This window comes from Homarus americanus, unplaced genomic scaffold, assembly GCF_018991925.1.
Source record: "Homarus americanus isolate GMGI-L3 unplaced genomic scaffold, GMGI_Hamer_2.0 scaffold56241, whole genome shotgun sequence".
NCBI classification, from domain to species: Eukaryota; Metazoa; Arthropoda; class Malacostraca; order Decapoda; family Nephropidae; genus Homarus; species Homarus americanus.
The window spans coordinates 401,137-415,851 of NW_024740202.1; the positions used below are offsets into that span (position 1 = coordinate 401,137).

A 14,715-nucleotide genomic window follows, 5' to 3' on the forward strand; every position below is an offset into this window, starting at 1 on the left:
GCTCTAGTTTGCACTGGACAAAAATTTAATGATCATTTAGTACATTATTTTGAGTACATGTACAGTAGAGCTTTGCCCTTAGGACAGTGCAGCGTGCCCAGAGATACATTAGGCACAAATTTTAAAATATGATGCGCCAGATTGACTCACGCAAAATAGGAAAGATTCGCTTTAAATTAAAACATTGTCTTTATTGTGGGTGTCGCTATAAATCAATAATCTTAAATTGAATCGCTTTAAATTGACGTTCTACTGCATAAAAAAAAGTTGAAAAATGGCTGGTGATCATAGCTGAAAAAATCTTTATCATTAGGATCAACATACTAAAATTCTCTGTTCATTTAAAGAATCAATAACATACAGGATTGGATTCATAAGAGTGGTATTTGAGCCAATCATATACAGTACAGGCACATGAATATGACTCAGTTGATTTGAACATTGGACATGATCATAATATATATTGAGTTTGGTTGAATTTTTTTCTTTCACTAAAAACTCAATTATTTTACATCTTTATCAAGTATGAGATTAAGGAAAACATTGAAGAGAAGTGTGTAGTTACCTGATTAGGAGGACTCGGTCGCTACAGAATGAGGACGTGAGTAGATCGGGGTAGCCATTTTGATCCAGGTCCATACCACCACTCAGAGAATAACCAAATGCATTGTATGGCTTTCCGGGCATGTCCTCGGCATGGATAATCTGTAAGAGATACGATATAGAAAACTTTAATAACAAGATTTGCCTCAAAAATCTTACCTTAACAAATTCTTTGTCCTCCATGTTAAATACAATGCAAAAGACTTGTCCTGTACTTTTTTTCAGACCATCAATGGTTCATGTACTATGGACTGTCTGCAACATCTCCATAGTAAGAAACTCTCCCCCTTAAGTTGGATTATATGGGGCTCAAGCTAGTCCAACCTATGTGAACCCCCCCCCCTCCCGCCCATAATTTCGCCCACCATTTTGTTGAAAAATCACATCCAAAACAAAATTAAAGTTAACAATACTTATTTACAGTGTACAGTAAATCCTCGCTTAACGTTGTTTCGGTACTACATTGCACCAAAAATTAATTTAACGTCCCGGTGACTCGGTGCAAAGTCGTTTGAGTCGTCACAGACTACTTTTTACAGCACATCACCCTCACCCTTAGGACAAATATTTCATTTACCTTTTTCACAATATGTATTTAGGATGGTGTGTGCATGTAAATGAGTAAAAATAAATGAAGAAAGTTACTATATCTACCGAAAAATAAGTTGAAAAACCTGTACAGCACTTAATCTAATTAAGGAACTTAATTTTTTACATCTTATGCACAATATGTGATGGCTATATTCATAATATTCGCTGTCTTGCAAGGATTCCAACAATGCAATTTATATTCTGCTAACTTTAGTCTGTGCCATTTTATGAGATAAAAACTTTAAGCCGAAAAAACCACGTCACCCTAAGTCGGAGGGGAGTTGATTTATTATGACAGCTGGGCCGGAGCGCAGACACGGTTACCTAGTGGTATTTATTTATTTGCCATGTAGAGAAGTTTTAAGATTTTCTCTTATAAATCTCAATAATGTGACTTTATAGTCATCCCTTGGTTATAGCGATTTTCGTTATCACGCCACCATCAAACTCTGCACACCTGCCGTTATAGCGCATTTTTCAGGCCGAGAATTTGGTTATCACGCATTTGCCTCCAGGTGTAATATTAACCTACATCTATTGGGGTTGCAATTTCAAATTCTGTGTCATTACTAAGGAATAACGAAGTCTCTGGTGCACTCTAAGATTGAGAGAAAACAGAGGACTCAGGCGTCCTGAAACGAGAGAAAACAGACTCCTATGATGGGGGACTCAAATAAAGAAAGCATAGCTACATGATTTGTGGATTACAGTATTGAGCGTACCCTTTTCATCACTTTGTAATAAACCTAGCCATGCTATGTGTGTTTCTGATATTTACCATAACATTATATATATATTTAGTGGGTCTAAATGGTCGTAAAATGGGAACGTTGGAGTTGGGTCTTGGGCGCCTGGAAGCAATTTGAATAAATCCCATAGGTTCTGTACTTTCGTTATCGCGTTTTTCGTTATCACGCACTCGGCGTGGTTCCAATTAGGCGTGATAACCAAGGGATGACTCTACATAAAAAAAATAAGTTATGGAGAAGATTTAGCTTAAATATGTCTATGAAGATACACACAAACAATGTGACTGCTATGCATCCCTACCCTTCAAGACCAGAGAAAAGGAATAAAATATCGCCAAGGCCAATCATACAGACAAACCTCACGACACTGTCTTTTGCAGTGTCCAAGAAATTGTGCTAATCACATCTCTCGCCCAAGATTAGGTCTGGTTAGGTTAAGTTTCTTGAGACTCAAATAATTCTCGGCCATCACATGAGACACCGTGACGAGATTTGTCCATACGCTTAACCTCGATCATAAAATGTATTTGAATTACACATCAGTAAACATCACATATAAAATCATACCTGTGCAGGATCTGTGAGTAGGCCATTGCTAGTTCCCAGGTATATGTAAATGGCTCCTCGACCCTCATATGGAGCTCCAACTGCAACATCTATGTAGCCATCTTTATTCAGGTCACCGAGAGATGTCAGAGAAAAGCCAAAACGGGTTTCTCCTGCAACACCTTGTGAAGGGAAGGCAGTAGATGAGATTAATTAAAGACAGATAACACTGTCAGGGCAACTTGATAAAATACATTACTATGGTTTATTAAAACAAGACAATTTCTTTTCAGAACAGTAATACAAAACTTTTAACAGAAACTAATTTAAAGTTGGCTTCTGCTTTCATATCTGATCTATCCTAATGAACCTCAGTATTACTATAAATCCTGAAAGGCTCCAATCCCAAAGGCAAGGTTAGGTTAGGCTAGGTTAGATTAGAATGGATGGGTTAGGTTGGAAGCTCTTAGGACTAGGGACTATTTGACCTACAATCTTTACATTAGTTCCAAAAATGTAAGATAATTCATCACTTGGATATTTTATGGTTTTGAGAATATTTACTGCCAAGAGTAAACTTACATCACAGACCACTAAACTAATGTAAATTCAAGATCATGTGGAGATACAGTGTTGACCAACATGTTCACAAGTACAGGGAGTAATCTAGAAACCTGATGAGTCCTGTTTACAATAAGCTTAGTTAAAGATCAATGGGAAAATTTTTAGATAGGGTGAGCTTAAAGTTTCCTCAGTACTATAATATATGTAAGATGATATACAGTAATTGCACTTAAGACACTAAACAAGATCCACTGAAGCTAATGTTTGTGATCATTAAATTGCCTCAGTTGTTATGGTTTGATGCTGAGTACAAATACTATCTTAAATCTCTATGCCAATGAACAATTCAGTTATCTGTTTTTCATTGACCATTAAACTATGGTAACTTAATGTCATTTTTCTGCCACACTGGGGGGAGGGAAGGGTGGGGTGGCTTTCATCCAGCACCTTCCCCAGCTTATGCACTGGGTTGTCTTACACCATCATAGAATATTGGCCTCATTCTACATTACTCCCTGTATGAATGAATGCAAATCAAACATACATCATAACATCACAAGTATATGAACTTTAATTCTTGCTACACATGCAGATCTTTTAAATAACCATGAAAAAATTCATCTAAATAATAAACCCTTCACTACTTAATGCTTCTCATATAAGTAACTACATATTTAAGTATGCAATATTTCAAGCTTATACAAGAGATGATTTATGCACTATTATTCCTACTGGCTACACTACAAGAGCACATAACAAAGATCTGTCTTTAAATTTAGGAAAGAACCTTCACTGAAACAGCCTCTCTACAGTACAACTAAAGATCATTAATGTTAATGTGATAAGACTTCCTCTTCTAGTAAACACCCAAAAACAAGATGGCAACAAATTATTTCACTCGTGTCTTCTACCTCACTCTTCTTAAACAACTTTACGGTAGCTGGTGTTGTGAATTACTGGCATGACTAAGATCTTTTTTTTTTCAATTCAGAAATTTTAAACCAAACAGAATATGAGAGAATTGGCAATAACGAGAGAGGAAGTACAGAACCAACACAAACATTTAAGATAAATGAAAAACTCAGCCACCAACCCCACAACAAATATGAGACCAATAAAGCACTGATGAAGACAATACAAGCCTCAACCATTGCTAACTATGGGCAGAGGAGACCCGACCGATCCCACAGCAAGTATGAAAACCCCGTAAGAAAGTCCTGAAGGAGAAGACAATGACATGAGCTTCAGTAACTGATGACTATGTAGAGGGAAGCTCAACCACTTAAACCCTCAACAAACACAGGAATAATAAGTAGTACAGTAAAACCTCGTTATATTAGCCCCTCCTCCCCCCCCCCCATCTCACATTTAGTCCAATATAGCAAGGTTCTACTGGTATAGAACATGGTAGGGACAGGAGGTTTTCTGGGTTACTGGATGTTTTAATTAACACATGACCTTGGTTGCATTCATGTGGCCGCTGTCAGAAAAGGAAGTCTTTCTATCGTTGCAAAATAAAGAAAGATCAAATGAATCATAATATTATACATGGTAGTCTTATTTTAGTTATAACTACTATATATTGTACAGTACACATTACATATTTGCTCATCCTGGGCTGTGTTATGTGTCATCAGATGGGATGTATCTAAGACAGGCTTCTAAACAAGTAACTAGTGTGTTGTTAGATGAACTGTATATAAAACAAAATACTGTACTACAAAGAAAACTATTTTATCCTCTGATGAACTGTACATAAAACAAACTTTTAAACAAGGAACTATTTTATCAGAAGCTGAAAATCAAGTACTGTACTGTACAGGTAAAACAAAATTCTAAACAAAACTATTTTGTCCTCTCACACTTCACCTTCAGTACCTGGTGGAAGTATCTGCATAAACTTGTCTTGTGCAAGACCTAAATATTGGATAAGAAAGTAGTACTGTACTTATGTGTATTAACTATGTTTAATTGTATAAACATTATTCCTCATATTTTTTCTCACAAATTTCTTGCAAATAATTATACTGAAATTTTGATATGCCGTGTATTTTGAAAATTAATTAACACATTACATTTGAGAATAATGTTAAGAAAAATTCTAATTTAAATGTGTCACTTAATGCTTTTAAAGCTATGTCTAAGTAAAAATTAAGAATTTGCATGTGTAAATTTATAATACTGTGTCTCAACACCTGAAACATATTACTGTACTCAGGAATCAATGATTTTATTCTCCTTAAATAAAAATAAAGAATATCTATAGAGACTTCAGACATTGAATACATTAAGAGATTTATAAAGCACCATTTAAATATCAATTAGGTAACTACAGTCGACATCAATCTACTAAGCTGATGAAAATACAGGTAACAGATATTCAGGATTCAGAATTGGATGGCTCTGGTACTACAGTTAAACCCCCCAAGTGGAGCCCCCAAACACCTTATAGAATTACTGTAACCAAATTATCTAAAAATAACAAAATCAGAATTTTTTGATACTTTATGGTAATTAATCAACTTGAACAATTCTTAGTCACATACAAATAACAATATACAGTATTTACAAATATTCACTAGAGTTTGGGAGTTCAACAGTAGCAAAATGCCCAGCCTATTGTGAAGGCAGATATTCTATGGTCACAGTGGTGTAGTGCTCATAAAGAAGTCACTTTGTATATCACTATGAGAAATTAACATTGCTTTGCAGCAGGCAATTAATTCAGTCAAGGGGGAGAGAAGGAATTAAAATGAACATAAAGAAGAAATATAGAAATATGGACATGGTTGGAAAACGAGACATGGGCAAGAAAGAATGTTGTGAGGAAAGAAGGATACAAGGAAGAAAATATGACTTTGAGAGGAAAACTAGAACAGGGGGGATGTAAAGAACTGCAGCAGCAACATCACCACAAACAGCACATAATAAGCACATCATAACATTACTATAACAGTGGAAGCAATACACACATGCATCCCTACATTAACTAGAACCCTCATATAAAATCCTTCACCTAAAGTCAAGCACATGATACATCTCTGAACACCCTTAATCACTTAGTTGAATTAAGCAGATCAAACTCATTTAGGCTCTTAGGAGGATCAGTCTTTTTGCCAAATTAGAAAAAAAAAGTACAATCCTACAGACACAGACGTGGATTCATTGGAAGCATCTGAATACAGTACCCAACTCCACTGTATCTCACAAGCTATTTTGAGAATATATTTATGGGCCTCTTGCAATGCTACATCTGTGACCTGGACTTCTGGTGCAGAAATATTCCATTTTATGTAACATTACAATACAATATACTGTACAGTATCTAGTAATGGTACATAAAGTAGTTGTTTAAAATTTGTTTAGATAATATTGAACAAGTCAGGTGTTATGAAGTAGGAATAAAATAATGACAGACTTAAGTACAGACAACACCTCCATATAACATCTTATCAAGACGAGTGAATTAAGATGGAGAATATGGAGGAGTAAAATGACTGAAAAAGAAACATTTAAGACACCTGATTGACAGCACAGAATAAAAGAGTGAGGCAAGTCTGTTGAGTAGAAATACAGACTAAATATTAATAAATAAACTCTTTTTGGGAGGAGAGACTGTCCTCTCAAGAATATCCTTATTTTCTTGTGTGCATTTCTAATACTTGTATTTAATTTCTGTCCAAACTATAAAAAAAAAATAACTGTATATTATATCATCAGGACTCCTGATGATATCCAAACTACTCAGACATATTGCTGTTGGGAATAAAGTAAAGATCTTTTCCTATATCATTCAAACTGTTTCCTAAGGCCTAAGCAACAATAACAAAGCATCAGAAAAAAAACACAATTCTGGAGGAGACAAACCTTCAATCTTTGTGTAAGGATGATTTTGGGTGAAGCCTCCATCATTGTTCATGTACACATACACGGCTCCACTGGCCTGGCTTGTGTGGTAGAAGGGAGCACTAACGATAAGGTCATCATGCCTGAAATAACAATAATTACAGGGTCCTGTACCAGGTACACATATACAGCACTGTACAGTACTCATGCTTTTATATCATCATCATTAGCCTGTATCTGTCCACTGCAGGATAAAGTTCATATTTACCATAACCTTTGGTTGCTCTTGTTTAAGAAACTTTTCATCTCATAGAAGAGAATCAGGATCATTGTCCCTGGTCTATGAGTAGTAATTTTCATTACTTGTTTAAATATTAACCAATTTAAAATACCAATGTATACCATTGGTCAATAAGATTTAACATTTACATATAGTTGCCTAAATGAACAAGATTTTTTTGCAAAAAAATGAAGAAAACAAATTAAAGTCAGGGAATATGAGTAGGATGTCCAAGACAGACCAAAACATGTACACTACAGGTACTGCAGTTACATAATCACACACCTGTCTCCATTGATGTCCACAGCAAGAACTTCAAATCCAAAGCTCGATGCAAACATTTCTCCATTGAGTGTCAAGTCTACACGTAGCTGACTTACACCAATTCTTTCACGAGAGAAAAAGACCACCTGACCAGTTTCGTTAGACCTCGGAGCCCCACCTACATATGACATGTAGTTACCAAAGAAGTGGCCGGCTGCTACAGAATAACCTGCAAATATAAGTTTACAGTATTTAGAAACTTGAAGCAAAGAGTAACACTATGTTACTCAGTAAACACCACAGCTGGGGATGGGTGGATCATACTGTACCAGAATCTGTACTGACATGTAAAGATAAAATCCTTGTTATTATTTCTGAATAAATGAATACAGTATCTTTAAATATCAAATACTGTACTGTATTATGTAGTAAGTGAAGAACTTCTTGGTGGAATGATGTTTAGACAATGGTCACCTCAGTCCATTACGATGCCCAAATCCAACGTGACGGGGATTTAATATTTCCTGTCAACTCATAATGACATACTACAGTACAGGTAATTAAGTTGTGCTGCCTAAGCTCATCATTGCTAACCAGTGAACTTCATTCCTTATGTCACACATCTGGCGAAGTCACAAGCTGTTTATCTGGTTCTCTTAAGATAATAGAATTGTTACATCAAACAAGCTAAGCTATAACTATTTACAGATATGATAATGTCATGTGAACATCTTTTTGGTTTAATCTAATACTGTACAGTATACAGTATATACAGTACTGTCTTAAATTCAAAGTCATTATCCTAAGTTCCTTACCCTTTCAACTATGCATATGGGTAAAAAAAAGTTTTATACCCCTTGGTAAATATTGTAAATGTCAACCAACACCTAAATACCTGTTACCGCCACAGTAGGATAAACTAGAAGGGAGAGAGAGAGAGAGAGAGACAGAGGGAGTGTTGACAGCGAGCTTTGCTGAGGTGTTAAATGTGAAACAGATAGCCCTCGCCTCGGGCTACTAGTCTCTAGCCGTCCAGCGAGCTATCAAGTCAGGGAGCTAATAAGTCCTACATTCGACCCAAAATGCGTAAGTTTTTATATGGTTTAACACCCCACTCTACTCAAATATAATATATGTAGTCGTTAATAGTGAAGGAACGTACGATTGAATTAATTATCTCATACGTAACATGTAATTTGTACTCTGCAGGTTTTGACCGAATAAAGAACAATCGAGTCCTACGTGCAAGGGTCTCATTATCCCACAGTCGCTCATTGGGCGGTTACAATACCTGTTAAGCATTGTAGCTAACTTAATCATCAAGTATGGTACAATAACTGTCACCCACATACTGTACCTAAATAACTGTATTTATCCACGGGAGATTCATTCTCTATGACCGGACCAAAGTACTGTGTCTTGTCCTTGAGCAAGAAGTTGTCGGAGATGTTGGAGGTGTGTACGGTCCCTCTCCACGTGTATGGTCCTGGGACACCAATAACAGCTTCATCGTCCAACAGCAAGCCACTAGTGCCCGCCTGACAGAACCCATACTGCAGGTGACCCCTGATCAAGATGAAGAAATAAGAGTTAGAATCTAGATGATATCCCCCTGAAAATAATATATTAGTTAATACATCATGGAAAGTCTAGATATATATGACCCTAAAAAAACAAGAATTTATGATGTGAGAGCATAAATATATCACTTGGAGATTTGCTCCTCCAACTTATTTCAACTGAAGATTAACCAATATAATACTAACCAAGATAGTTTAAGTTAGGTTATATTAGTGTAGAGTAAGTTAAGTTTGGTGGTGTAGAGAAGGGTGGGGTAAGGTAGGAAATGGTAAGATAGGGTAGGGTAAGCTATATGGCAAATATTCTTCAGGGAAATAAACTAGAAAGGGACAATCTTCAGGTGATCTCTCATCCTGGACTTATAAAGTATATACAGTATTGGAACATAAAGTGATAACTGCTGAAGACATGAGTCATAAATGTACAGTATGGCCACAAAATTGCATGAACCAGAATACGGCAAACCAAAAACTCGCTACTGTATATACATTATCACTACAGCACTAACTTCGACTCACTGCCTTCCCCATTTCCAGTTTCCTAATATTATGCCATAATTAAAATACCCCCTCATGTTTATTCATCTCTCGTGGCATGATATCTCTATCTCACTAACTCTAGATCAATATGAAAAACTGTGATACTCTCACAACAATTTCCAAAAGGTGTGTAAATTGAGACTGTACAGGGAGCCCCCCACCCCCCCAAATTCGTGGGGTTAAGTTCTCAAAATGGCAGTGAGTATCCAAATCCGCGAATAACACTGGCGGACCGAGGGGGGGGGGGGGTACATTTTTGCTTGTGTACAAATAAATGTATATTCCCTTTTTGTGTTTGCCCTTAGGATAATTATTTCTTTTACCTGTAGTATTGTATATATGTGTGTGTGTGTGTGTAGACACATACAGTACACACACAAAACACATTCAAATAAATAATAATTGGAGAATCCTCTCACAAATAATCAGAAACAAATTTATTAAAAAATGTGACAGTCTACCCTCAAGTTTTTCTCTATTACAGTACTTTATTAATACACCATGGACTTGAGGGTAGACTGTCACATTTTTAATAAATTTGTTTCTGATTATTTGTGAGAGGATTTTCCAATTATTATTTATTTGTATGTGTTTTGTGTGTGTGTGTGTCTACACACACACACATATTTACAATACAGGTAAAGGAAATTACTGTCTCTAGAACGAATGACTCCCTCTCCCAGCCGCGAAAATGCCGACAACTTTAAAACTACCCACAGACATTCTTGGGTACATCCAGGGTGTCATCCGCGAATAACCGAGAACCATGAAGTAAAAATCCGCGAACTTGGGAGGGCCCCTTGTATAGTGATATCTCTTTCTCATTAACTCTAGAACAATATGAAAAACTATGATACTCTCACAACAATTTCCAAAAGGTGTGTAAAATGAGACAGTATACTGTAGAGACTTTTGCCTTGCCCTCCCTATGTTCTTTAGTAGTTTAATATTTGACAAAGGTTAAGTGGGCATAGTCTCTCTGCCTCTCCCTCTTGTTAAGAAGTGAAAACAAATTAAACAACAAACATGAAACAAATCTAACCTCCATAACTGGTTAGAACAAATTAATACTTAACAGATAATATATTAAAACAAAATACAAATTTCTCATTAATATGTTCAAATAAATTAAAACTTACTAATTATTAAGTTCAAATCCATTAAATATTACTCATACCTGTAGATGAGTCAAAATAAATCCAAACTTACTGATCCACGGGTAAAATTAGATACAAACTTACTTACAGTATTAACAGGTTTAAGCAAGTTAAAACTCATAACAGATTAAAGAGCCATTAATTAGGTTAAAATTAATCCAAACTTACAAACAAAATTAAATAAAACTTACACACAAAAACAAATACAATAAAGTAAAGTAAAGCTTACTCGTTAACAGGCTTTCCTCTACAGGGCTCCAGGTAGTCGGCAACATCAAGGAATTGGGTAAGAATATAACATAGACCAAAGCCCCACTGGAATCCCTTGCCCTTGTGCATGTAGCGATGGGCACACACCTGTCAGGTACAAACATTATTATTATAATAAATAGGTTTATTATTATTATTACTGTATTACATACACAATATAAAGTGTGTGTGTGTGTTCCTTATGCATTTCCGCAGGTTTGAAGAGAGAGAAGTGAAATGTGGTAGGAAGGTGCGGATGGCCTAGGGGTTGGTTGTGCACTGTCTCCTGTCCCTCCACCCAAGTTAAGCCAGGTAGCTGAACTAGTTGTTATTATTACAGTACTGTACTGTATTCTGTTTTTGTACAGGGTATTATTATAATTATTTGTATTTTTTTTTGTTACTTGTATTATAGGACAGTAAAGAGATACAATAATTATAATTATTTTCATTTTACATTAGATATACAGTAGTACTGTACTGTATACTTTTACTTTTACTTTTATCCTCTTTGCCACTGATTGGCTCGTTAGCTGCTTGGGGGGTCAGTCATGTCTCTGATAGACACTGTTGGCAAATACTGGGCATGAATGCACCGGCTCCTAAACATATCGGAACCGTCTCCAGTGTTGGTCAAGTCTGGCCTTGAATGACCTCACACTCAGTGCCGTCACAACACTGGCAGATTGTTCCAAGAGTTCACAACTCTCACTCCGAAAAATTTGCTTTCGCAATTTTCTGGACTTGTGGCTTTTTCAACCATGAGCTGTGACCCCTTGTGGGGTGGACGTCCGCCAGTTCCAGGTATGGATACTCGACTGAATATTGTCCTCTGACATGTTTATACACTTTGATTAGGTCACTTCTCGCCCGTCTGTAGTATAAGCTAGGTAGTTGCAGGCGCTCCAATCTCTCTGGCACCAGTCTGGTGGCCCTCCTTTGGACATTTTCAATCAATTGACAGTCTAGCATCCCTCGGGGACCAGACGGGGAAGCACCTCACTCTTGAAGATTGTGACGAGCGACGGACCATCCAGATATCTAAACGACCTTCTTATAAGACCTACTAGTTTCATTGCCTGATTCACCTTCTTCTCACAATGGCCCGAGAACTTAAGTTCATTGTCGACTTACACGCCCAGGTCTCAATTCATGCAGTCTCTTTGCCCTGTTGGGACATATGATACACCTCCTTACTATTGGTGTGACCCGGGTGCATCCTTTTGCACTTTGTGACATTGAATCTTAGCAGCCATTTCCTTGACCATTCTTGAAGCTCATAGAGATCATTCTGCAGCTCTTCACAGACTGTTTGGTTCTTAATTTCCCTAAATAACTTGGCATTGTCCACAACAGTTTATTATTCTAATAATGTGGTTTATATGATGTATTCTATAGGAAGCATTTTATATAATGTTCAGTACTCTTTATGTTATACTGTACTGTACTACAGCATTTTCGGTCCAAAAGGACAGTTTTTTAATTGGCGGTGACTTTGTGAAGGCCAATAAATGACATTTTGCAACCTTAATTGACAATTATAAAACATGAACTGACATCCTTGGGTGATGCCATGGTTCTCACCCAATCACATAGCAATGATCAGTACAGTAATGCCATAGTATAGGCCTCTGTCACTGGTCACCAACACAATGGAGGCACTCTCTGTGCCTAGAGCACACTGCATTTTGGCTTAAATTTGGCTAGATAGTGGTATTATAGCAGGGGCAGTTCCAGGAATATGAAAAGGGGGGGTCCAAGAAGTTTTGGGTGGGGTAACATGGCAAGCAAAGCGAGCCCACCCAGCTGGGGGGTTTTGGGGTGGGGTGCTGTAAGCCCCCAAGAATTTTTTTTGAAATCTGACCAATATCCTGGGCAATTTGAAGCCATTTTGAAGTTATGTACACACCTGATATTAGGAGATATTCCGAGGTCAATAGTAATTACAATCTCTCCTCGACTTACGACAACCCGGACATACGACGGCCATGGTCGTATAAAATATTTTTCACATTACGTATTTTCGAGTCCCGATGTTAGTGATCGCGCTGTGTACTGACAAAATTTTTGTTTGTAATTCCCTTTAAAATGGCTGGCAAGCGTAAAAGTGAGAGTTCTCGTGGTGCTGAGAAGATAAAGAGACACCCATTTTAGAATTTCTATGTATTATTTACGCCTTTTCGACTTACGACCAAATCGATTTACGACCTGGTCGTCGGTACAGAACCCCGACGTAAGTCGAGGAGAGACTGTACTTTTTACTGTACAAAAATGCCTGAGTACACTACTGGATCTGCCCTTGTTTAGTGGGAATTTTTTTCTAAACCAAATTTAGGCAATACAGTATCAAGATTCTACAAAATAAGACATTACAGTACTACAGGGGGCTAAAAGAATGTAGCCCCCATAGTGATTACCCCCTCCCCTTCACCCAGTTAATCTGAATGTGTTCAAATTCAATGACCCAAAAGTTGTGACATGGCTCAGGTATCCAGTAATGTACTGAAGTTAAGTCTCTCTACCAAATGATGAAAATTTAGGTTTTCATACTGTTGTGGGGATTAATGTACAGTAGTACTCTATACAGTGTGTACATGTGTTACCTCCTCCCCTCCCTGGAGTGTCCCAGGGGGTTTAGGAGAGGATGATTATCGTGAACCAGGCTGGCTACTTTATTGGGTGTAAATTACGAGATTCAGTACCTTTCAATTCATTCTTATTCATATCTAGGTTCAGGCATTATCATTCTTATCCTGTACCATAATGTTGCTATATGGAAATTATTGAACCACTACTGTAAATCCAAATACGTAAATAAACATTTATACTTATAGTCCTGAATAAAATATTGGCATGTGAATACAACCAACTTAGTTATTACAAGAAAATTTCTCAGCTTAAATTGACTGACATATAATCTGCTGCCCTCTAAAACTTTAATCATTACTTTTGTCTCTACTTCTCTATTGGAGAGGGACCCTCCCCCCCCACCTGACTTCGAGTACATAATTACAGTACTGCAACATTACACAATACTGTATGAGAAGGTTAAGTGACCAATAGACGAGAAGTTCTTACCAAAACTTTGCCACCAGGTCCCTGGCTCTTGAGGGTGACCCCGAGCCACTGGTCATCTTTAATTTCATCCTCCGTGGGTTCTGACAATACATCATTTTCATCTGAAAGAAGTGGAGTGCGTTACAATGTTACAATGGAATGTTAAAATGATGGTAACATACTTGGCCTGCTTGACCTACCTTATGATATTAAACACATCTCACATCTGATTTATTTACTGTATTTACAAAGCACAGTGAAAGCTTACAAGAAAACTAGTCATATCATGACTGAATTATACATTTTACAATATATACAAACTGTATACATACCAATCACAATAAGCAATAAATTTACAAGACATTTTCCAAAATCATTTAAAAAAGCTCGTTCTCTATATATACTGTAGTACAGTTACAAGCTAAGCCTTAACTATTAAAAATACTGATAAACGATGCAAGAATAAAATTCATTGTGACAAACCAAAACGACAACATTATAGCTGCCATAACCAAAAGTCATAACCAAGCATATCATTCAAGCATATCATATCATATCATATCACAGCCCAGAATGTGTCCAGGAAACTGATGATCTAAATCTGATGACACACTTTTCACTTGATCAAGAACTACAGAAATAGCCTTTGAAATTAATGTCCCACCTCAGGTATGTACCTGTATCAGCAT

At 36.8% G+C, this 14,715-nt stretch overlaps 1 protein-coding gene across 3 annotated transcripts in view; it reads right to left on the minus strand.

Annotated features, from left to right (window-relative positions):
- LOC121875279 (integrin alpha-PS1-like) overlaps positions 1–14,715 on the minus strand; it is a 116,611-nt gene that overhangs the window by 13,103 nt on the left and 88,793 nt on the right. For 2 of the 3 annotated variants that reach the window (XM_042379740.1, XM_042379739.1), the window contains 8 exons: positions 14,048–14,148; positions 10,950–11,077; positions 8,801–9,009; positions 7,465–7,672; positions 6,921–7,042; positions 4,923–4,970; positions 2,511–2,671; positions 566–705 (listed from right to left, as the gene is read on the minus strand). In XM_042379740.1, the coding sequence (XP_042235674.1) occupies positions 566–705; positions 2,511–2,671; positions 4,923–4,970; positions 6,921–7,042; positions 7,465–7,672; positions 8,801–9,009; positions 10,950–11,077; positions 14,048–14,148 (1,117 nt within the window). The remainder of the gene's footprint in view (positions 1–565; positions 706–2,510; positions 2,672–4,922; positions 4,971–6,920; positions 7,043–7,464; positions 7,673–8,800; positions 9,010–10,949; positions 11,078–14,047; positions 14,149–14,715) is intronic. The other variant, XM_042379741.1, reaches the window with a different exon arrangement.